Source organism: Peromyscus californicus, unplaced genomic scaffold, assembly GCF_007827085.1.
Source record: "Peromyscus californicus insignis strain IS unplaced genomic scaffold, ASM782708v3 Scaffold_1__1_contigs__length_55948999, whole genome shotgun sequence".
Taxonomy (NCBI): Eukaryota; Metazoa; Chordata; class Mammalia; order Rodentia; family Cricetidae; genus Peromyscus; species Peromyscus californicus.
In genome coordinates, this window is record NW_026294492.1 from 36,059,650 (window position 1) to 36,083,069 (window position 23,420).

General features: G+C 43.7%; 2 protein-coding genes across 2 annotated transcripts in view; both read right to left on the reverse strand.

The window, feature by feature from the left end:
* Srbd1 (S1 RNA binding domain 1) overlaps positions 1 to 23,420 on the reverse strand; it is a 184,798-nt gene that overhangs the window by 125,294 nt on the left and 36,084 nt on the right. The window contains exons 10-14 of the mRNA XM_052746467.1: positions 23,088 to 23,191; positions 13,853 to 13,960; positions 10,051 to 10,208; positions 5,264 to 5,354; positions 4,560 to 4,667 (exon numbers count right to left, since the gene is read on the reverse strand). Coding sequence (XP_052602427.1) covers positions 4,560 to 4,667; positions 5,264 to 5,354; positions 10,051 to 10,208; positions 13,853 to 13,960; positions 23,088 to 23,191 — 569 coding nt within the window. The remainder of the gene's footprint in view (positions 1 to 4,559; positions 4,668 to 5,263; positions 5,355 to 10,050; positions 10,209 to 13,852; positions 13,961 to 23,087; positions 23,192 to 23,420) is intronic.
* On the reverse strand, positions 13,968 to 17,276 carry LOC128115602 (uncharacterized). Its single transcript, XM_052746468.1, has 2 exons — positions 15,958 to 17,276; positions 13,968 to 15,825 (listed from the first exon to the last, which is right to left on the reverse strand). Exons 1-2 carry the CDS (start codon positions 17,116 to 17,118, stop codon positions 15,595 to 15,597), a joined length of 1,392 nt encoding a protein of 463 aa, XP_052602428.1. The 5' UTR covers positions 17,119 to 17,276; the 3' UTR covers positions 13,968 to 15,594.

The following is a 23,420-nucleotide window of genomic DNA, read 5'->3' on the forward strand; positions in this document are numbered from 1 at the left end:
AGGTCCTGGTCAAAGCATAAGCACATTATTTTAGGCTTTGTGTATAAGGTATATGTAGAACATTAAAAAAGCCTTGTGTTTGAGTCCTAATCACAAGATATGTCAATATATATAGGGATATATCCAAAAATTTTAAAAACATCCCAAATTTAAACACATCTAGTCCCAAGCATTTTAGAAAAGAGATATTTCAACCTATAATAAGTCAATAGTCTTGAGATTTAGCTGATCAAAACAGTTTAATGCTTACTATTAATAAGTATGAATAAAGTCTATAACAGGCTACAGTAGGTACCTTGCTGCTCAAGCATGAGGACCTGAGTGCAGATCCCTAGCATTCGTGTAAAAGACACGCAGAGTGGCACGTGCTGTAGCCCCAGTGCCAGGCTGGATGGAGACAGGGGAATCCCAGGGATTTGCTACCTGGTGTATCCATCCCAATGTCTAGCTCCAGGTTTAGTGAGAGTCAAAGTCTCAAAACATGGAGTGGTCGGATAGATGGTTCGGCCGTTAAGAGCACTTGTTGGTCTTGCAGAGGTCAATTCCCAGCACCTACATGGCAGTTCAGAACCATCAGTAACTATCTCGGGGGATCCAATGCCCGCCTGTGGTCTCTGTGAGCACTGCAGGCATGGTGGGAGCACACACCAGCAGAACACCACACACAGAGAATTGAATGAAGAGGAAGGGAGGGAGGGAGGGAGGGAGGGAGGGAGGGAGGGAAAAAGGTAGAGAATAAGGGGAAGACCCCTAACACTGACCTATGACATCCACATGTGCATGCATGGATGTGTACACACACGTGCATGCACATACACCACACACACACACACACACACACACACACACACACACACACACGAGATTTAGGTTTATCCAGGTAGACCTACAAGTAATGAGCTTAATATGAAGGCGTCAGGACACGATCCCTTGATTTGAGGACATGTCAGCCAAGTAAACACTTGCTGCATACACATGAACACAATGTCTCCCAAGGGCTGAGCCATTTCTACATTGTACCATTGTTATAAACAGGGAAATGATATCTTTTGCCAAAAAATATAGCAGTATAACATTAGAAAATAATTATGTGACACTATAACATGAAAGGAAATAAACAGTCAACATTAAAAACAAGTGCCTAGGAGACGTGGTGGTGTGTGCAGCGGAGCTCTGTTCCATCTGCTCATCCTGACTCACCACTATTCACTCCTGCTGAGCAACAAGTAAGTCAGGAAGCCGAGCCACAGCCACGGCTTTTAAAGATACTGGAAAGATGCCCAAGGAACCTGAGGTGGCAATTCACCCTCAGCAGCCTCAGTGTGAAGTCCTGGAGAAGCTGTGAGCCAACTTATCAGAGGCACAAAGGAGAAGAACGTGAAAGTGAAAGAAACCAGTGCACATGCCTACCCAGACACCCAGAAGCACTACAAGAAAAACACCTTGTGGGGAAGTGCTGTGGAATGTTATTTTAACTAGGCAAAGATATGTTACATTTGTTTATGCTGTGGAAGATTACTTTAACCGTGTAAACATTTACATTTGTTTATGTTGCATTTATTTAACAATGGAAGGTTGTGTGTTTAAATAAATAAAGATGTGTTACATTTGTTGTACCTCGCCTGCCTAAGGCATCTGATTGGTCTAATAAAAAGCTAAACAGCCAATAGCTAGGCAGGAGAGGGGTAGGTGGGGCTGGTGGGCAGAGAGACTAAATAGGAGGAGAAATCTAGGCTCCAGAGAAAAGAGAAAGAGAAGGAGAAGGAGGGAGGTGCCCGGGGCCAACCAGCGAGGCAGCCACCAAAGAGACAGACAGACAGGGAAGAAGCAAGAAAGTAAGACAGACAAAAGGAAGGAAAGAAAAGTAGCAAGCCCCAAGGCACAAGGTAGATGAAGAGAAACTGGTTAATTTAAAAGAGCTAGCCAGAATCAAGCCTACGCTAGGCTGAGCATTCATAACTAATAAGGCTCCATGTCATGATCTGGGAGCTGGTTGGTGGCCCAAAAGAAAGTCAGGTACAGTGAAGGTTCCAAGACACAGGACCATTTCCAAATGAGAACCCACAAGTGACCACTGACTTACACAGTCCTTCCGAGATTGTTAAACAAATTATTTCCATTAGTAATGAACCAGGAGTGGAGGTTGAAGTCACTATTGCAGATGCTTAAGTCAACTATTTTAATAAATTGACTTAATCAGTTAAAAAAAAACAAAGCAAGGGCCTACTATGTGCCATAAAACTGAAAACACATCATTCTATCATAAATGAACTCTACAACATCTCATGAATTTTCAGTGACATGTCCAACTTTAAATGTAAGTGACCAATTGAATTCCAGTTAAATTCTGCCACTGGGATCCAGTTTAATTTTCCCCCTTTGGTAGTTATGATTTGAACCCCTGGATGATTTCCCCGGGTACGGAGAAGTACTGGGGTTTACAAAGTGTCAAGGGTGGGGACAGAATACAGGAGGGGAGGTGAGTGGTTACACAGTGTAAGGCAGGACAAAGTCAGGGCACCCACCTCCTGACTTGTGGCAGCACACTCAGATAAAAAGCACTGGAATGGTGGATAAGGATGCACTAGAGGCTTCACTATGATGTTCTGGAAAGATTCAAAGGCAGATGATAAGGATCTGACAAGATTACAGAAATACAGGAGGGAAAGCACAAAAAATGACAAACAGAGCAAGCACGGAGACAAATGAGAGTCACACAAGGTGAGGAACCGGATCTCCGCAGACACTTCGAACTGGCCAATGACAACAAACTGAAATCAAAGCTGATTCTCCTCCAGCACTCACTGTAAATTCTGATTAGACATCTGCAGCACTTAAAGATAGAGGGCTGGCACACAGATTCCACCAGAACACTAGGGAGTAACAGTCATGACAAAGAGAGCTGGCATGATAACCAGAAGATGAGTCAACTACAGGACAGACACCTCACTGCCCCATATGAAAATTCAAAACTACCTGTGAGTTTCCAGTTTTCTGAAGAGGGATGGCAGAAATGAAGAGGGAGCGGCACGCAAAGGACGTGTCAGGGCATAGGCATTCTCATACCGTGTAATAGAAATGCACATTTCTACAGTGTCTCTGGAATACAGTTTGGTACATGAGCAACACCGCAAATCCATGTGCCTCATACTTCTACTAACTTACACATCTCAACTAGTACATATACAAATGGCTTATCATTAATTATGGCTGTTTAAACATCACTGATTTTTACTCAATCAAGTTTAATGAATCCAGATTTGTGTGACCTCGTGGTTCATTTTGCCTAATACATACTAAAGTTCAATGAAGTCATGTTCCATGAGCAAATTCAGTATGTATTCACTACTTTTCTCTTGGCATTTTTGAGGCAGGGTCTTACAGATACCGTCCTGTATCAGCCTCCCCATGCTGGGATTGCTGGTCTATACCAACATTCCCAAGATGTATAGAAAATCATGACAGCTATTTCTGGATATTTACATCAGATGAAGATGAACGGGTAAGAATGAAATGGGCTGTAATAAACAGCGCCAGCTGCGTCCAGGGGATCCGTCAGCTTCTCAAGGTCCTGGTGTCCTTTGCAGTTTTAAGAGTAAGGAAGGCATGCAGGCTGCAGGCTGCCCAAGCCAACTCAACAGCGGCAGAGCGGAGAGACTGACTCAAAGGCACTTCTCAGTCTGCTGCTTTCCTGAACCACATTCCCACGGCACACTCACTTCCCCTGACCTTCTTCCAAGCCTGTTCGCTACCCTGCGTTTACTTCCTGCCTTATTCTGACTGCACTCTCAACACACAGGCGACTAGCCCCTCCACTCAGCCCTTCTTAAGTGAACCCTAGAATTCTTCTTGTGGGAGGTTTGCTTTTATTTGCTTTGCTGATCCTGTCTGTGCCCTGCTCTGTTATGGGACTTCTCACCAAGCAGAAGCGAGTGGCCTTAGAGCATGCCTCCTTCAGTACTAGCCACCTCTCTCTCCCAGAACTGAACCTTAGGACTCACTACCCACTGGAAGGGTAGACTTAGCTGTCTGAGGCCCAGAGAGAAAGAAGACACTGAAAAAGGAAAGCAGAACTCTGAAATACAGGGCCAGGCCTAAGCAGCAGGAGACTAATTCATAGCAACTCCCCAGTCAACTCTCCACCTGTATAGAATGGGAACGCTTCAGGAAGAGAAATGAGAATGGAGCATCAGAAACACTTCCATATGCAACAGTTACCTTGGCTCTCAGTTCTAGGGGACCATGGTTTAACGTTCTGGCAGAAGGGTTGCTAACTTGGTACTCCACCACACTCATTAGTTAACACTTAACCAGAGTCCTCATATCAAGAACAGTCTGAGAGACTCCCTGGGAGTAAACTGAGCTCTGATAGGCTGAGGCTGTGAGAGCTTGCAGGGCCCTGCCCTGTTCCAGTCATTCCTGCAATAGTCCTGTTAACAGTAAGAGACAGTTCGGGAGGCAACAAGACATAGGTTTTCAAAGGAAGGGGAAACGCATGACAAGAGGAGTCTGAGAAGTCCCCACACCCTCCAAGAAGGCAAGTCTCCTACAGTCCTCACCAGTAAACGACATCCAATGGTGCAAAATAATTCCTCATTATCAGGTCAGCAAAGTACGCTTCAGTTTCCCGGCAGGCAGTTCCATTTCCAATCACCACTGTGCTGCAGCTTCAAGGGAGAGACAGAAGGAAACCTGAATGAGTTCAAGGGCTCTCTGAAACCAACCTGAGAAAGCGTACGGAATGAACAGTGCTCAACACGACTCTTATCCTGCATCTACCCGTGCAACCTCTCCACTGCGCTAGACGAACATATCACCCTGTGTTTGGGAAGAGGGAAGGAAGGAGAGGAACGGTTTACTGTCATCTTAACAACAGACAGGCAGCGGTTTTCTTGTCTACAAAAAGCCAAAACTAAACAGAAGTAAACTCATGCTCACTCCAAACCATAATCAAGACATACAACTAAATCATACAGTGTTAATTTCTGAAGTTCCTAACTAATGCAATATCCCTTCTTCAGGGGAGAAAGTAAGGGAGGGGGGAGGGCGTGGGGAGGATTTCCCAGGTACTCACATCATTACCTCTACTGGAGAGAGGGCAAAGCACTTCCCTACTGTCTCCACGTATGAGTTGTCCACCAATTGGCCCAGCATTGTGCACCAAGTCCTTTCTCCTCCCTAGGCATTTCCCTTAACCCCACACTCCAAATTAGGAAGCTCAAAGGGACCTATGACGGCTGAGGCACTAAAGTAATTTTCTTACTTGAAATCCAGCAAAAGCCTCTTGATCTTCTCTGCCTCTCGGAAGCCTTGTCCACAGTGCAAATAAACCACATCAGTATGAAGAATCTGACCTTAAAAGGAGGGTGGGAGGGTTGTAAAAAGACATTTGCAAACTATAACTCACTACTGTTTCTATTAAGCAAGTCTCGACAGAAAATGGAACTGGCTTATCTTTTAAAATAAGGGTCTGTGAAATGTCTCAGAAGGTAAGTATGCTTGCCACCAAGCCTGACACCCTTGGTTGGATCTGGGACCCACACAGTGGAAGAAGAGAAAGGACTGCCTCAAGCTGACCTCTGACCACCATGAACAAGTGTCGAAGCACACACCCACACAAATTAAAATGTAAAAAAGATCATGACAATGCAGTCTGAATCATTCACATTCACTCGATCAGGCTCTCCTAGGGATTCAGAAAAAGCTGTCACTTCCAAAGTAAAAGAACTCCCCTGTTGCACACAAACCATTTCTAGTTGGATACTCTGCTACAGCACCTACTGACAGAGAACTGACACTTACTACACAGCCTCTACAGACCAGGCTCGGTTACACTATTCTTTTTCTTTTCAGTTGCTGATAGATAAACTTGTTTATTCTATTTCTTTGAGTTGTGTATTTAAGAACTTCAGGCTTTTTCTATCTTGCATTATACATAAAGTGTTTTATTTTTGAATAAAAATTTTTAGTTGAAATAAAAAGTTTCAGGGTGATCACTCAATGAACAGAAATAAATGAGCTGACACAATGGGGAGTTAGTAAAAGGGTCATACGATAGTCACCAAGAAAGTAGAGGGTAAGAAATGAGGAATATGGGCTGGAGAGATGGTTCAGTGGTTAAGAGCACTGGCTGCTCTTCCAGAGGTCCTGAGTTCAATTCCCAGCACCCACACGGTGGCTCACTACCATCTGTAATGAGATCTGGTGCCCTCTTCTGGCCTGCAAGGACACATGCAGGCAGAACACTGAATACATAATAAATAAATAAACCTTAAAAAAAAGAGAAAGAGAGAAATGAGTAATACAATCCAGCACTAAGAAGGCTGAGCTATGGAGACTGCTTCAAGCTCCAGGCCAGTTACCCTCACCAAAACTAGTTAATGAAAAAAGGGGGAAGAAGGAAGTGTAGCAGAAAGGATCAATGAAATTTCAAGTTAAATATTTGTAAGAAACAATGCTTTCAACAGTAGCAATTAAGAAAAGGAAGATACAAACATATTACAAATAAAGAAGCTACATGACCAGGCTACAATGTTTAAAAAGAAAGGAGACTCAGAGCAAATGAAACAGAAATTCTGAACCAAACCTTGTCAACACAGACTGAGACAACATTTGTGTTTCACATTCTGGGAACAACTAAGCACAATACTGAAAACTCTATTGACAGGTCCAGAAGAGCATGGCCAAATTGAAGTTCTCTTGAAAACAAGTGTAATCTTTTTTTTTTTTTTTTTTTTTTTTTGGTTTTTCGAGACAGGGTTTCTCTGTGTAGCTTTGCACCTTTCCTGGGACTCACTTGGTAGCCCAGGCTGGCCTCGAACTCACAGAGATCCGCCTGGCTCTGCCTCCCGAGTGCTGGGATTAAAGGCGTGCGCCACCACCGCCCGGCGAAAACAAGTGTAATCTTACATGCTCAAAACAAAACAAAATACCTAGCTGGGCCAGAATCCCAGGACTCTGAAAGCTAAGGTAGGAAGGTCTCCATCTGGGGTTACATAGAGTTTAAGGCTAGCCTGGGCTACACAGTGAAGTCTTGTTTCAAAAAAATAAGGAAAACACCTAAATACTGTAACTTATCACAGTGGCACAATGAGAAACAACATCTCAGTGGGTACAGGAAAAATACTGAGATTGTCAATTCTTCCCACATGTGGGGAAAATTAATATCAGAAATGACAACTAGAAAAACAAAAAGCAAAACCCCATGGCTGTATTTTCAACAAAGGTAACAATCCCCACAAAACCACACACTCAGGTGGGTGGGAGTGACAGAGCATGGCTAGAAGACTTCCACGAGAGGCATCTGAGGACAGAGCAGAGAGAGCAACAGAGGATGCGGGGCCCAAGGGAGGAGCTCCCATACTGGAGAGCACAAGAGCCAGGCTGACAAGGAGTGGACGCCAGCACAGACCCGGTACAAAGGCTGCCCTGTGACATTCTGAAGACAGAAAACCTCCTCCTCCTGGACTCCAGAAGCTAAGAGAAGAGGAAGTATCAGAGTGAAAACAAAGAGCTGGAACCCGATCTACACTGGGCAAGTCAAGCTCAGAATGCAAAGGACTCGCATTGAAGATGAGAATGCAGCAAAGAAGCCCATTCCAGAACCCATCAGGCCCACTCTCCACCCCTCGACAGCTGGCTTTTCTAGTGACTTGAGCAAATAGAAGAGAAAGCTGTTGTTGTTGTTGTTTTTCCAAGAAAGTTAGTTTTAAACACCAAGAAGCCTGTCCAGACCCAGCTCACCTTCTTGAAACTACCTGAACTGTAACTTTGTGTAAAACGGAGTGAAACAAAAGGATGATAGACAAAGTGTACACACAAAGATTTTTATTTTAAAGCAGAAAATAAAAGTGTAGCATAATATGCTCACAAAACAGAGAAAGATATATGAAAATGAGATTTTAAAAAATAATATTATAGAAACTATGAGTGTAATACATAGCAGAATCGTAAAACCACATGAATGAAATAACAAGAATTCATTTCATGTGGAAGAAAAAGCAAGTTCTGGACTCGGCAGCATATGTACCAACTCTGGGACAACATGGAGAAGGCCAGCGGAAGAGAAGAAAGTACTCCAGAAATGGAAAGCCAGCCTGAGGCCCACAGAACAGACGTCCTCGGAGAAACAAAGCAAAGAGATATCAAAGACAACAAAATTAAAAGTGAAGACGCTTACCAGAGAATTATAATGTATAACTACATATCAAAGAGAAATTCTAAAACTATAAAAAACTAGATAAAGAACTCAAACAAATGGATTTAATAATAAACTAGAGAAGGCTGAAGATTACTAATCAGTAGAAAAATAAGTAAAACATTAAAAAACAGAAGGAAAAAATGAGAGATATAATAATATACTGGCATCTGAAATGGAATTCATGAAGACTCATATACACTGTTAAACATACCACACAAAAACTTTGAAAATCAGAGAAATGTTAGCACCAGAAGGAAAAGCACATTACTTTTATTTATTTGTATTCATTATTTATTTATTTATTTGTTTGTTTGTTTTTTTGTTTTGTTTTGTTTTGGTTTTTGGTTTTTTTTTTCTTTTTTCTTTTTGAGACAGGGTTTCTCTGTGTAGCCCTGGCTGTCCTAGAACTCACTCTGTAGACCAGGCTGGCCTTGAACTCACAGAGATCTGCCTGCCTCTGCCTCTGCTGGGCTAGGATATTCCTTTTAACAGGAACTCTTATAAGATTCTGTGCTCATTACAGAGGGTAAAAAGCTATCAGCCAAAAAAAAGTAAACAATATCTTTAACTACCAAGTAAGTAATCAATCTAGCCATAAAAAAAAAATCTTACATGAAAACAAAAGCAACTTTTTCAGACAAAAACTGAGAAAATCAACTAACTCACATCAAAAATGACAACATAGGCCAGGCGGTGATGACCCACGCCTTTAATCCCAGCACTTGGGAGGCAGAGCCAGGCGGATCTCTGTGAGTTCAAGGCCAGCCTGGGCTACAGAGTGAGTTCCAGGAAAGGCACAAAGCTACACAGAGAAACCCTGTCTCGAAAAACCAAAACAAAAAAAGACAACATAGGGCTGGAGAGATGGCTCAGCGGTTAAGAGCACTGGCTGCTCCTCCAGAGGTCCTGAGTTCAATTCCCAGCAACCACATGGTGGCTCACAACCATTTAAAGTGAGATCTGATGCCCTCTTCTGGTATAAAGTCAACTGAGCACTCATATACATAAAATAAATAAATATTAAAAAAAAAAAAGACAACATAGAAGCCAGCATGTGGTGGTGCACACCTTTAATCCCAGCACTTAGGAAGCAGAGGCAGGCAGATCTCTGTGAGTTCCAGGACAGCCAGAGTTACACAGTGAAACCCTGCCTCAAGAAAAGAAACATGGAACTTCTCAGGCAATATGAAGATGTTCTCAAAAGAGAACACAGAAATGCAGAAAGAAAAGTCACAGGCAGGTAGCTATATGGGACAAGAAAAAAAGTTTAAGGTCTGATAATTATGTATATGTATTTACCATGTACACATATGCAATTATCATATGATATACATAATTAGAATACATCATAAAGAACTAAAGTTGATAAGAGCTAAAAGTTCAAGTCTGAGCACCCAGGGTTCTATATAGCTCAGCTGGGAGAATGCTGGCCTAGCATGCCCTGGGTCTGAAGCCCAGCACATGTGCAAGGTATAATGGCCTGCGCCTACAGTCCCACACACAGGAGGTAGAGGCAGAAGATTCGAGAGTCAGTGTTCTCCTTAGCTAGTGAGAGAGTGCAGGGCTAGCCTAGGATATACCAAACTGTCTAAAAAAAAAAGGAAAAAAGGGGTTCAGGTCTGACCCTAGTTAATGCTCAATATATTTCTCTCCACTGACACACAGGGAAAATGATGGTCTGTCTGAGAATTCTGATCCAGACATAAGGGAAACACCCTGATTCCCATTGCCCAGTGAGAAAACAATTTCTAAGCCTCAAAAACAAACATTATTTCCAAATCTTCATGAAATTTATGAAGTGAAACTTAGGATCAATCCCCAAAGTCTCCGATTTCAAGCTGAAGACTTACTGGTAGGAGAAATGATGGCCAGTTTGCATCCGTGTTTGTAACCAGGATCCACTCCCATCAAGGTGCGCCCTGGAACAGGACTCGTTAAAAGCAGCTGGCGGAGATTCTGTCCAAACGTTAGCACCGATTGCTTCTCTGCGTCTGATGACAGTTTGGCTCTTAGAAATGCAGGGGAGGAGGGGATGACACAAAAAATACTTAGTTTTTCACTCATTCAAATTTTCATTCCAGAAAAAGAGCACCGTTTGTTTTGTGCAGTGAGTCCTGGGGTAAACATCCATCCCTGAGTTACACTGAGGCTACTTTTGCTAACCATGGCAACATGACACCATCAACAATTCTGAAGCAAACTGTCGGAGTCTCCTCTATCTTCTCTAGCTGCCCTGTCATACACAAGTCATGAGTTAAATATGCATGTATATACATGAAAAAGAGCCTGTAAAGATGTGCAAGTCAAATTAGAGCTTGTCAGATGATTAAAAATATAAACAAAACAAGAAGGACAAGGCCACAGGCAGCCTCCACAACATTCTTTAGTGCACTATTTTGACATCAAGTCTCAATGCCACTGTCTATATTCTTCTCCACATCCACCCGCTTGTCATTCTCGGACACTTGACAATGCCATAGATCCTAAGAGCTAATACAGAACCAGGCTCATGTAACAATGCCTCTGTTTTACCCAGAAGCTGTTACAAGTGGACTTAAGACTTTGTAGGATGAAAATATAAGCCAATGATGGGCTTAAAGGCAGCTGGAAACCTGAAGCTCTCAATGTATCATCTCTTGAAATTCATAAGAATGATGTCATAACAAGTATTTCTTCTCTATTGGACCAAATAAATACATGTCATTGGCCATGAGAAAACTGAGTACAATGCAATTCAAATTGTGTTTGGGGTCTCTGTGGGTAGGGATTAACTCCATATGTGAAGATGCACACTGCTACAGTTTGCTTCTCGGGCTTAATTTTGTTTGTCAAGACTGTTCTCGCCCGGCGGTGGTGGCGCAGGCCTTTAATCCCAGCACTCAGGAGGCAGATCCAGGCGGATCTCTGTGAGTTTGAGGCCAGCCTGGGCTACCAAGTGAGTTCCAGGAAAGGCGCAAAGCTACACGGAGAAACCCTGCCTTGAAAAACAAAAAACAAAACAAACAAACAAAAAAAACAACAAAAAAAATTATTCTCATCTTCTCTAATATTTCATTGTAATTATCTGACTTCTGCAAAACAAGATAAAAAGTATCATTACAAGTATTTCTAAGTCTTCCTTTTGAGCTTCATTTATTATGAAATCTCTGGTTGGTAGTCCTTTCAAGAAGCCAGGATTGGTTTAAGAGATACAAAGGTGAAAGGCCACATGGCTGCCCTGAAGACCACTGTATGATGGAAGAAACAGAACAATAAACAGGAAAGACTGAATCACTGGGGATGCTAGGCTTACTAGGGACCTAGCCAGGAGCAGCCCAGGTGAACGAGAGCTACACAAATAAAGGTAGCACAGTAGAGGGATGGCCTGGAGAAGACACCGCACACAACCAAAGTGGCCCAGGAGGTTCACAGCTCTTTGGAGAAAAAGAAAGTGATTTCACACTCTAAGAGAAAAAGAAATAGCAAGGACATAATAACTGAAGAACGAGATAAAACCCCATGGCCCCAGGTCATCAGGCTCTCCTGAAGAGCGTCAAGTTTCCCTTGGGCACACAGACCTACATCGAGGATCTCCCGTAGACGACTGTGAAGTAATGAGATAGGATTTTTAGATGGTCATGTGGGGCAGCGAGATGGCTCATTGGGTGAAGTAGCTGCCAAGCAGCCATGAGGGTCTGACTCAGGTCCTCAGCACTCACGTAAAAACCCAGGCATGTTGGCTGAAGACATGCACAGTAACCATAGCCCGGAACAGAAATGAAGTATTAATATAAACAAAATGAACAAAAACCATAGAAATCAATTTTTCTATCTTTAGGATAAATTTCTTCTGAATTAAAGAAACATACTATTTTTCTTCAAAGTCAACAGTAGCGCCATCTCTGCCTGCCCTCCTCAGCTGCTGTTCAGTGGGTATTTCTAAGGAGACCCAGCTCTGGGCAATGTCTGCAAACTAACTAGGAACTGAAAGAAACTATATTGCTCTACTTAAAAGGGAAACATGCTCTTGTTTATCCACAATGCAAATCAAAAAAGGACTGTGTCCTACAGAATCCTACATACTGCTTAGTTGAAACAAAATCATTCAAAGCAAAATGTCAAAATACCACTGGATGGTGAATGAAACATGAAAAACACCAGGAAAGAAAAAGAAGTATCACACTGAAATTTCACATAAGATTGTTTTCCCCTTCAAAATAGAATGAATGACTTGCTACATACTCATGGCAACTGAAGTTGGGATTCTAGCACCCATATAACAAGCCAAGTGTCTTGAAATGCCTTCACCCCAGCTACACCCAAGCAAGGTGTAGACAAGTATATCACTAAGGCCTGCTGGCTTCCAGTCTAGAGCAGACACAAGCCCCAGGTTCAGGGAAAGACCTCCACCTCAAAGGAGCATGTGCAGGTCACAGAGCACACTCGCCACCTTCTTCTTGCCACTGTACACAAGCACCAGACCGTGTACCATGTATATGCACTCACACACACACAAATAGATAAATGGATAAATAAAAAAACCGATCCCTTAAAGTTTATGCCACAGCAGGGAAATCAAGAGACATTACATCACACAGATGATATAGAGTTCCAAACAGAACAGTATCTGTAGGGCCACCTAGGCTACAAAGACATGGAGCAACAGAAACTGAACAGTGGAGCTCATTTTTCTAATGTTCGTTCCCTGCTCTGGACAGTCTGAACTCAAAGACTTAATGTACAAGGCAGGGACAGGAAAACATCAGTCGGCTGGAAAGCCCAGTGAGCTGACCAGACAGCTTCAATACCACCATTCCCTGGGAGCCTGGCTGAAGCTTCAAGAAAAGCGAGGATCTGCCAGGTGGTGGTGGTGCACACCTTTAATCTCAGCACTCGGGAGGCAGAGGCAGGTGGATCTCTGTGAGTTCGAGGCCAGCTTGATCTGTGATTACACAGAGCAAGTCCCAGGACAGGCTCCAAAACTACACAGAGAAACCCTGTCTCGAAGAAAAAAAAGGAGAAAAGTGATGCTCTACAGTACACATGAAGGACTGCATGAAACTGTGCAGTCTGGAACTTAACTAGAGAAAATCAAAGAGAGAAAGTGAGGTCTGCCGCCTCGGGCTCTTGCATCTTCTTGGCTATTCACAGAACTCCCATGAGCCCACTGGCACGGCCCCTTCAGTCTCCTCCTCAGTGCCTGTCATTGCTCATGCAGATGATTCCCACTGGAGAGGACCAGGCATAACTGCTCTCTCTCCTCAGAACAGTGAGACTGTCTCACTCTTCACAAGCTCCTTATGCTTTCTTTGGCTCTATTACCTCCAGCAAATGCTTCCAAGTAACCTCTCCATTAACTTCTCAGTTTGTTTTTCCCAAGCCAGACCTCTAATCAATAAAATCAGGTTTGGCTTGGTTGTCAAACTGCAACATCAGCAATGCAGAATTGGAAGGGGTGTCGACATTGTGTTCAGGACTAAAAAGTGTATCACAATGAAGAAGAATGCTGTGAGATCTATGCATAAGAATGAATCTACAAATTAAAACCAAGGCTCACACTGAAGACCTGGTCTAAGTTCTTTGGCTTGGTTCACATTAACAAACATTTCCTCCATACTCCATGAAGACCATACCTAATGGTAAACAGTACACAGAATTAAACAGGATACATACCTGAACTCTCTACAGAGGAGAGGAACAATAAGGCGTTTAAAGGCATCATCCAGTGAATTATGTAAGATCTTCATTAACTCTGGCCGTGCGAAGCCACGTGGCCTCCACCTACACAAAGGAAAAGCTCATGATAAAAGTGAATTGCCAATGAGAGACCATGAAAGGGCACCTTGAAGAGGGGAGCTGGGGAACAGGGAGAGCCTTTATCAAAACCATATAAGGATAATCTGGGAGAGGCTGTCCTGAGGCTGTGGTGTTGAAAGGTATCATCTGACATGTGGAGAGGAGCATCTCTTGAGGAGGAGATTGTTGTTTAGTTTAGAAGAGTTTGTTTTGGTTTTTTGAGACAGGATCGCTTTGTGTGTAGCACTAAAGGCCCTAGAATTCACTATATAAACTATACTGCCTTCAAATTTGCTGTGACTGTCCTCTCCAAATATTACTAGTGAAGGCTAAACTCCTAAGCCATCTGAAAGACACCAAAACATCCTTACAGCACTAGAGACTGAGTTTCATCTGTCCCCAAACCCACATTTGGAAGCCTAGCCCCTCCTGTGAGGCATCTATGGAAGGGGCTACAGAGAGCATCAGCATCAGATAAAGTCGTCCAGTGGAGCCTGCCCTGTCTCTCTATCCACTCTGTGACAGAAGACAGCCCCACGAAGGGCCTGAACTGTTAGCTCCTTAATCCCCATCTCTAGGACTCTGAAAAAAAAAGAACTTTTGCTGCTCATACCATGCCACTCAGTCTCTAGTGTTTTCTTGTAGCAGCTTTTCCCATTTCCTCCCCTCTTCTATGAGAGTGAAAGGAGGCGGTACAGAGAACCTGTATGGACCTTGTTTCTAGGCACTCTCTTTTTCTCGGTAGCAAACTTGGACTTAAACCTTACATATCTCAAACTTAACAAAAAGTTAGGTTCTTCCTCTAAAACCTAAGTATCTATCCTAAGTGGACCCTGATCTCACCCTCTTCTGAGCTCTTAACATCACCTCTTACACAGTCTCCTGCTGTGGGATGTTCTGTATGGCAAATGTGTTGCTCTGATTGGTTGGTAAATAAAACACTGATTGGCCAGTAGTCAGGCAGGAGGAAGTATAGGCGGGACAAGGAGGAGAATAAAGAAAGAACAGGAAGGCAGAAGGAGTCACTGCCAGCCGCCATCAGGACAAGCAGCATATGAAGATGCTGGTAAGCCACGAGCCACGTGGCAAGGTATAGATTAATGGAAATGGATTAATTTAAGCTATAGAGGAACAGTTGGCAAGAAGCCTGCCATGGCCATACAGTTTGTAAGCAATATAAGTCTCTGTGTTTACTTGGTCGGGTCTGAGCGGCTGTGGGACTGGCAGGTGAGAGAGATTTATCCTGACTGTGTGCCAAGCAGGAAAACTCTAGCTACAGTCTCCTTTTACATTTAATGTGCGATACACTGGTCAAGATGTTTCTGTGACTTACAGTAGGGTTTATGTGTTTAATAATCCTCACCCTCTTCTTCCCCACCTCTTACATCCTCAGATGAGGGACAGTGGTGAGTGCTGTTCAAAAGCTTGACACAATGTAAAAATAAGCACATATAACAACAACAACAACAACAAAAACAAAACAAAATCTGCAGTGAATCCTGTTGAAAAATATTAAAAAAAAATAAATTAAATCTTCATTATTTTAGCTCAAAACCCATAAAATCAAAGCTATCCCAATTCTACAAAGAAGGGAGAGCATCTCCAACTTTGTGGCACCATTATGGAACCTCATCTGGATACTGCTGACAACCTGACCTCCTGTCCAGGACACAGTCTGCCCTGCAGCATGCATGCACACTGACCTCCTGCCCAGACCACACTGCCTGCCCTGCAGCATGCATGCACACTGACCTCCAGTCCAGGCCACACTGCCTGCCTTGCAGCATGCATGCACACTGACCTCCTGCCCAGACCACACTGCCTGCCCTGCAGCATGCATGCACACTGACCTCCTACCCAGGTCACACTGCCTGCCCTGCAGCATGCATGCACACTGACCTCCAGTCCAGACCACACTGCCTGCCTTGCAGCATGCATGCACACTGACCTCCTACCCAGGTCACACTGCCATGCACACTGACCTCCAGTCCAGGCCACACTGCCTGCCCTGCAGCACGCATGCACACTGACCTCCAGTCCAGACCACACTGCCTGCCTTGCAGCATGCATGCACACTGACCTCCTGCCCAGACCACACTGCCTACCCTGTAGCACGCATGCACACTGACCTCCAGTCCAGGCCACACAGCCTGCCCTGCAGCATGCATGCACACTGACCTCCTGCCCAGACCACACTGCCAGCCCTGCAGCACGCATGCACACTGACCTCCAGTCCAGACCACACTGCCTCCCTGCAGCATGCATGTACACTGACCTCCAGTCCAGACCACACTGCCTGCCCTGCAGCATGCATGCACACTGACCTCCTGCCCAGACCACACTGCCTGCCCTGCAGCATGCATGCACACTGACCTCCAGTCCAGGCCACACTGCCTGCCCTGCAGCATGCATGCACACTGACCTCCTGCCCAGACCACACTGCCTGCCCTGCAGCATGCATGCACACTGACCTCCAGTCCAGGCCACACTGCCTGCTTTGCAGCATGCATGCACATTGACCTCCAGTCCAGGCCACACTGCCTGCCTAGGAGCACGCATGCACACTGACCTCCATTCCAGGCCACACAGCCTGCCCTGCAGCATGCATGCACACTGACCTCCTGCCCAGGCCACACAGCCTGCCCTGCAGCATGCATGCACACTGACCTCCAGTCCAGACCACACTGCCTGCCTTGCAGCACGCATGCACACTGACCTCCTGCCCAGACCACACTGCCTGCCTTGCAGCATGCATGCACACTGACCTCCTGCCCAGACCACACTGCCTGCCCTGCAGCATGCATGCACACTGACCTCCAGTCCAGGCCACACTGCCTGCCCTGCAGCATGCATGCACACTGACCTCCAGTCCAGGCCACACTGCCTGCCTTGCAGCATGCATGCACACTGACCTCCAGTCCAGGCCACACTGCCTGCCCTGCAGCATGCATGCACACTGACCTCCTGCCCAGACCACACTGCCTGCCCTGCAGCACGCATGCACACTGACCTCCAGTCCAGGCCACACTGCCTGCCCCACAGCATGCATGCACACTGACCTCCAGTCCAGACCACACTGCCTTCCCTGCAGCATGCATGCACACTGACCTCCAGTCCAGGCCACACTGCCTGCCCTGCAGCATGCATGCACACTGAATAGAACCAATTAGACACTGGGGAAGAAGAGAAAGGCAAGAACAGAGAAGCTACCAGGACAAATCTAGCCCCACAGGCTCCATGTTTCCACACACATCCAGCATTTCTGCATTTCCCTTCAATGCCCTCTTCCGCAGAAGCCATTAGCAAAGTATGAATGATTTTTTAATAAAGCTAATGTACCTTAAGGTAATCTCCTCTCCATAATTTAGGCTGGAAATGAAACTTCAGTGAACACACATTAAAGATCACACAATAGCAAATAACTGAACCCTTCCAAAGGATGTTAGATCAGCAACATATAGTTTTGTTTTCCAATTTAAACAAATGTGCTTTTAGGCCAGACACATAACACATTATTCTCTCCATCCAAAATCTCTGCTACTCCCCACAGTCCTCCCTACTTGAGAGGTGGGAAGGAAGTGGGTAAGAGTCAGATATACAAGTCCTGTGTTATTTAAACCTACAATGTTCCCAATAGACTTATGTTTCAAGCACTTTTGCTTCCCAGGTTTGGGCACTACTTCAGAACCTTCAGGAAGTAGACCTGGCTGGAGAAAGGAGGTCATCTGGTAGACTTCTGACCATTGTACTTCCCCGTCTTTGCCTACCCTCTGCTCCCTGGTCTGAGCTCTTGTTCCCTGCCATCATATGCAGTGTCTCTGCCCTGATGGACCGACAGTCCTTGATAACTGACCCCAAAGTAAACCAGTCTCCTCATCAGTTGTTTCTGCCAAGTGTTTTGGTCACAGTGAGACAAAGAGCAGCAAATGTCTATCAAGGAGACAAGTGTTATACCCAGGCATTGTGGTATACACTTGCTATTCCAGCACTTGGGGGCAAGAAGACTAGCCACATCCCCTGGTGGAGCATTCAAGCCACAAGATCCTCCCATAGCTTAGATTAGAGCGCTCTGCTCTTCTCCCTGTGAATAGGCTGTGGGAATGTTGATATTGTACATGCATTGCACTGCTTACGCCTGCTCGCTCAGCTCACCTGCAGACCAGTCCTGCAGAGAACAGCTAGCCACATTCCATGCACTGTACAAACTCTTATCTATTCTTCCACAATTCTACTCCTTCACGGCCTTCCTGGGATCTAGTTACAGCACTGAGAAAACTACAGTCCTGAAATAGTACGGTGAGCTCACAGTCATATTTCTTACGAAAGCCCTAGGTAATAAAATATTTGATTATGGGATGCCATTTCAAAAACTAATGGTTATTTTTATAACTCAACAGGTACACACCTCTGGAAAAACTTTGCAAGACTTCACCAACCCCAAATTCCACATTCAATAAAGTCCAGAATGACAAGGGCAATCACAAAACTTCAAAGCCTGCATGGTCCAGAAAGGAAAGATTGGCAGTAACTGAAAAGATCCATGCCCTGAACCGCATGTTTTTGATGAAGAAATTCTTTGTTCAGCCATATACAAAGAAATAGCCTCCACTCTGGTCAAGAAGTATGCTTTCCTCACTTTCCTAGGTAAGATAATGCCAGGCTCTCTGCAGCCAGCCTTCACGGCTCCACGTTTACATAACTGTCCACAGGCAGCAGTTTCCCTTAACCCTGTTTCTATAGGAAGAGCAGCAGCAAACAGTAGCACAGGTCGGACACTAGAAATCTACTCAACAAGTCAGACACACAGCTCTGCAAGCTCAGAAAGGAACTGCTGCTGCACAATCCAAGTCATGAGCAGGGACCTGCTGAGACCATCCCACACACATGTTTTTGTTTAAAGAGCAAACAGAAACTTGGATTACTGGACTCTCACATCATCTGACAAGCTCAGAGTTCTCTTCATATTTATCTTCTTACCAGCAACACGTCCAAATGAGGAACTGTTCTGCTGTTGGGCCCACACCTACATACCATGTTTAGTACTCGTTAAACCCTTGCTATTGTAATTAACTTAGTAACAAAATTTTAGTTAACCCATTCTTACCATAATTATGCAGCACTGAACATGCTATCGCATGATGCTAGAGTGCCACTATCTAGCTTGTTCAAGTTATGAGAATGCGTCAATTCTGCCCAGGCAACCGCAAACTCTGCCTCCCGCAGATTGCTCAAACCCATCTAGAGTTTCCCCCTGCTAGCACCCGAGTCTAAGTTGCCATCATCTCCTGCCTCTGCTCTCGGTTCTTTCTAATACCTCTCTACAGCAGTGAACGTCATCTCCAAAACCGGCCATGTTAATAGGACAAAAGCAGTTCTCATCACGTATAGGAAAACTGAAGTACCACTGTATCCTACCTGCCCACAATCAAATAAAACTACCTATCGACAGCAATAGACACTACAAACTCCTGAAGACTAAACAACACACTACTGAATAACTCAACCACTGAAGAAATCAAGAAGGCAATAAAAACAAATCCTAGCACTGAATGAAGATGAAAATACAACAGATCAAAATCTTCCATGTCTGGATCAAAAGTCTCTGATTAAAGAGATCATGGGCCCTAGAGAGGAACCTACTGTTAAACGGCCATGACGTCAAACTACCTTCTAACTCTATATATGTAAACTCATGCGCTGCTCCCAACTTTGGTCCGAGAAGCTTCTTTTTGCAGAGGGAGTGGTTAACGCAGAGACTCAGATGGGTCAAAGTGCCAAGCTAATCAACTGTGACTGCTCAGCTGTGGTCAATCAATTGTATTCCAGGCTCAGAGACCATCGCAGAAAAGTGGGCAGAGAGCTGGGTAAAAGCCAGGAGATGAGGAGAACTGGAAAATGCTGACTTCTGAACATGCCATGGCTGCTGCACACATCATCTCACAGCAGCTGTGGTGACCTGTACAAAATCAAGCCAGCCAACATTCCAGCATGAAGTGGGGTATGGCCCCAACCTTGGAGGAGCTACGGAGGTGGGTGGTGGTAAGGGAGAGGCAGTCACTCCCCTGTGAGGACGTCACTGGTAGGTCGTCTACATGCCAATGGACGCTCCTACACTCGTGTTCAGGTGTGAAGGACAAGTGTAGCTCAGAGGGTCACTAATAACAACAAAAGAGGCCATGAAACTGGGAGGGAGATGGAGGAGGGGCACTAGAGGGAGCTGAAGGAAGACAATGATGGGCGAATATGATCAAAATAAATTGTATAAATATAGGAAATTATCAACACATAAAATATTTTAGAACATTATAATTACACAGAAAAACATAAGACAGAACATTAAAAGTCTCACATAGAGCTAAGGGGTGAGCCATTTATCACCTTCTCAGATATTTTCTTCTACACACATAAGCAGATGACTCATTACCAATGAGGTGCTATTATAAATGGTCACTACAAATCACCTTTGGATTGTTTTGAGTTTGGTTTGGGGGTGGTATTTGGTTTGGTTTGGTTTTACCTTTTTGAGACAAGGTCTCAATATAGAGCCCAGGCTGGCCACAAACTCACAATGCTTTGGCCTCATCCTCCTGAGTGCTAACAAACTGTCTTTTTAACCTTCTGTTTCTATCTCAACTTTAGCTCCATCTCAATGTTTTCAAAATAGCTACACAGAATGCTATTGTGAGGGTTCAGCATAACTGCTTATGCAACTTATCTACTAACACAGACCCCTATTTGACTGGATGGCTGCCTTCGTAGCATTATTTGAAGATTCAGCAAGCTGTTCCTTAGTGGAACTGGTTTTAAGCAAACTGGCTTCCATCGAACTGACATAAGAATGATGTTGAGGAGAGTGCTAATTCCTAAAGAACATCTGATCTAACTTTTTAGTAGATTTCCCAGCAAGCTCTCCCAAGGGGGCTAGTGATCAGCATATACAAAATCCACAACAGCAGCAATGTGAGTCTCTTTATATCTTTGCATTGGCTTTCTCAACCAAATGGTAGCTATAAAATCTGCTGTAGCAATCAAATAGGCTGTTGTGAGGCTCCAAGACATAAAGCAAAATTTAAACTAAAAGTCTTTAAAAACCTATATAAACATAGCTAGTATCTTCAAAGCTTCTATTAACAGATGAAAAGTTTAATTTTAAAAATTAACTTTTTTAACACATCTGGTAAGTTTAATCATTATTTCAATAGCCTTACTGTGCAAAGTATTTTAGATAAATATAGATATTTTAGATAAATTTGTTCAATTATACTGTAATATGATATAAATGACATTAGTGTTTCAATTTTTAGGAGATAAAACACATCAGACATGAATGTACAGGTGACATTTTTGTTAATTTGTTTTTTCACAAGGAAAAACATGCTCTATGAAATATTCAAATGGCATAACAAGATACTTTATATATCACTTAATAATAAAGATGGGTTCTGAAGAATATATTAAGTGATGCTGTCACTGTGCAAACCTCACAGAGTACACCTAAAAGAACCTATATGGATAGGTGATTGCTGGCATACTGTGAATCTGTACAGCTTGTCACTACATTATATACTGTATCAAGTATAACAAAATGGGATTTATAGCCCTAAACACACTTACACACAGAACAGGCCCAGTAGTAGTATGGTATAGAGCTATACCATACAGTGTGCTTGTGCAAGGCACTCACTCATATGGAGCTGGCAGGTCTCTACACTTCTATGGTGAGTCAGTGAGAACGAGTGATGGTATCGGTTAAGGACATGACTCAAGACTTTGAATACTGTGCACGTAGGCTGCACCAAAGTTATTAAATTTTTTTCTTTCTTCAATAAAAGAGTTTGAAATACATCAAAGCCACATGAAAATATTCTCTTTATATTCTCACTCTACAAGTTTTTCTACTTCATAGGTTTCATTTTTAGGGTGTGTTTTTTGTTGTTGTTGTTGTTGTTAAAAACTCACATATTAGCTCAGGGCTACACTGTGTGAGAACCATTGGTATTGCTGCTTCTACCTCGGCATCTTGTCAGTGGAGGGTCTTCAGTGGCTGTAAGATGTGGAGAGCTGTCACCTGGTATCCCATGATAACAAGGTCTCCCTAAGTGCCTTCCCAAGAGTCTCCCGGGAGCTCTCTCTAAGGGAGCACTACTGTTGGTGCCGGGATTCACGCTTTCAGGCTTTCTGAGAAGCCCATTAGGGTCTACCAAGGCCTCTACAGCACTAGTCACTGGGAGTTTTCTGAGAAGCCTAGTAAAGCCGACCCAGGCCTCTACAGCACTAGTCACTGGGAGTTTTCTGAGAAGCCTAGTAAGGCCGACCCAGGCCTCTACAGCACTAGTCACTGGGAGTTTTCTGAGAAGTCCAGTAAGGCCGACCCAGGCCTCTACAGCACTAGTCACTGGGAATTTTCTTGGACATTCTTTTCCCTTGTCTTGCAGCTACTTTCATTCTCATTGCTTCTTTAGTTTTTTTTTTTTTTTTTTTTTTTTTTTTGGTTTTTCGAGACAGGGTTTCTCTGTGAAGCTTTGCGCCTTTCCTGGAACTCGCTTTGGAGACCAGGCTGGCCTCGAACTCACAGAGATCCGCCTGCCTCTGCCTCCCGAGTGCTGGGATTAAAGGCGTGCGCCACCACCGCCCGGCGCTTCTTTAGTTTTGTGTTCAGTAAGCAATAGGGATTTTCAACTCCATGATAATTACAGAACCAAAACACATACATGTTGTCAATGACCACTTTAGAAAGCACCTGACTATACTGAAGGAAAAGTCCTCTCCTCAGATACAATCATCGTTAATAATCTCTTATCCCCTGCACGGATTATTTTCTAGTTAGGTATATGTCTCAAATATACTTTTTTTAAACATTAATTTATTAGACACACACAGAGGACAACTTCTGAGAAGTGGTAATCTCCCACTAGGGACCAAACTGATTGCAGGAAGTCCCATTACCCAATGGGCAATTTCTCTGCCCCATACTTACTTTTTTAATGCAAAATGGAAGTAATATACATTGTTGTCACTTGCTTTTTTAACATAATATACATCTTTTCATATCAATAGACAATATCAGCATGGTATTTCAGAAAGCAAATTTTATGGATAAACATAAACAGACCTGTTTTGTAAGCACCACCTACAGAATTCGTTCTTCACTCCATCAGAAATGTTGACCTTGACTGTCAGTATCTTCAAATTCTCTCCACGGTTAATGGCCAGAATCTGACACAAACACATGACAAAGACAGATAATCAATGAAACGACGATAAACTTAACCAGTCTATAGTTATGAAACAAATTAAGCACCTATAGACAAAAACAGTATCAATTTTATTTTTTATTTACAAAGGAACATATGAAAAATAATTTGTACTTTCTTCAAATGGATCAGTTGGAAAAGTGTTTGCCACACAAGCATGAGAATCCAAGTTAAGATCCCTCAAACCCACA

Bases quoted from the DNA above. Each gene is read 5' to 3' on its own strand.
- LOC128115602 (XM_052746468.1), bottom strand. From the start codon at position 17,118: ATGCTGCAGGGCAGGCAGTGTGGCCTGGACTGGAGGTCAGTGTGCATG. The intron at 15,826-15,957 runs GTCAGTGTGCAT...CCTGGGTAGGAG, and splicing joins CAGTGTGGCCTGGACTGGAG to GTCAGTGTGCATGCATGCTG.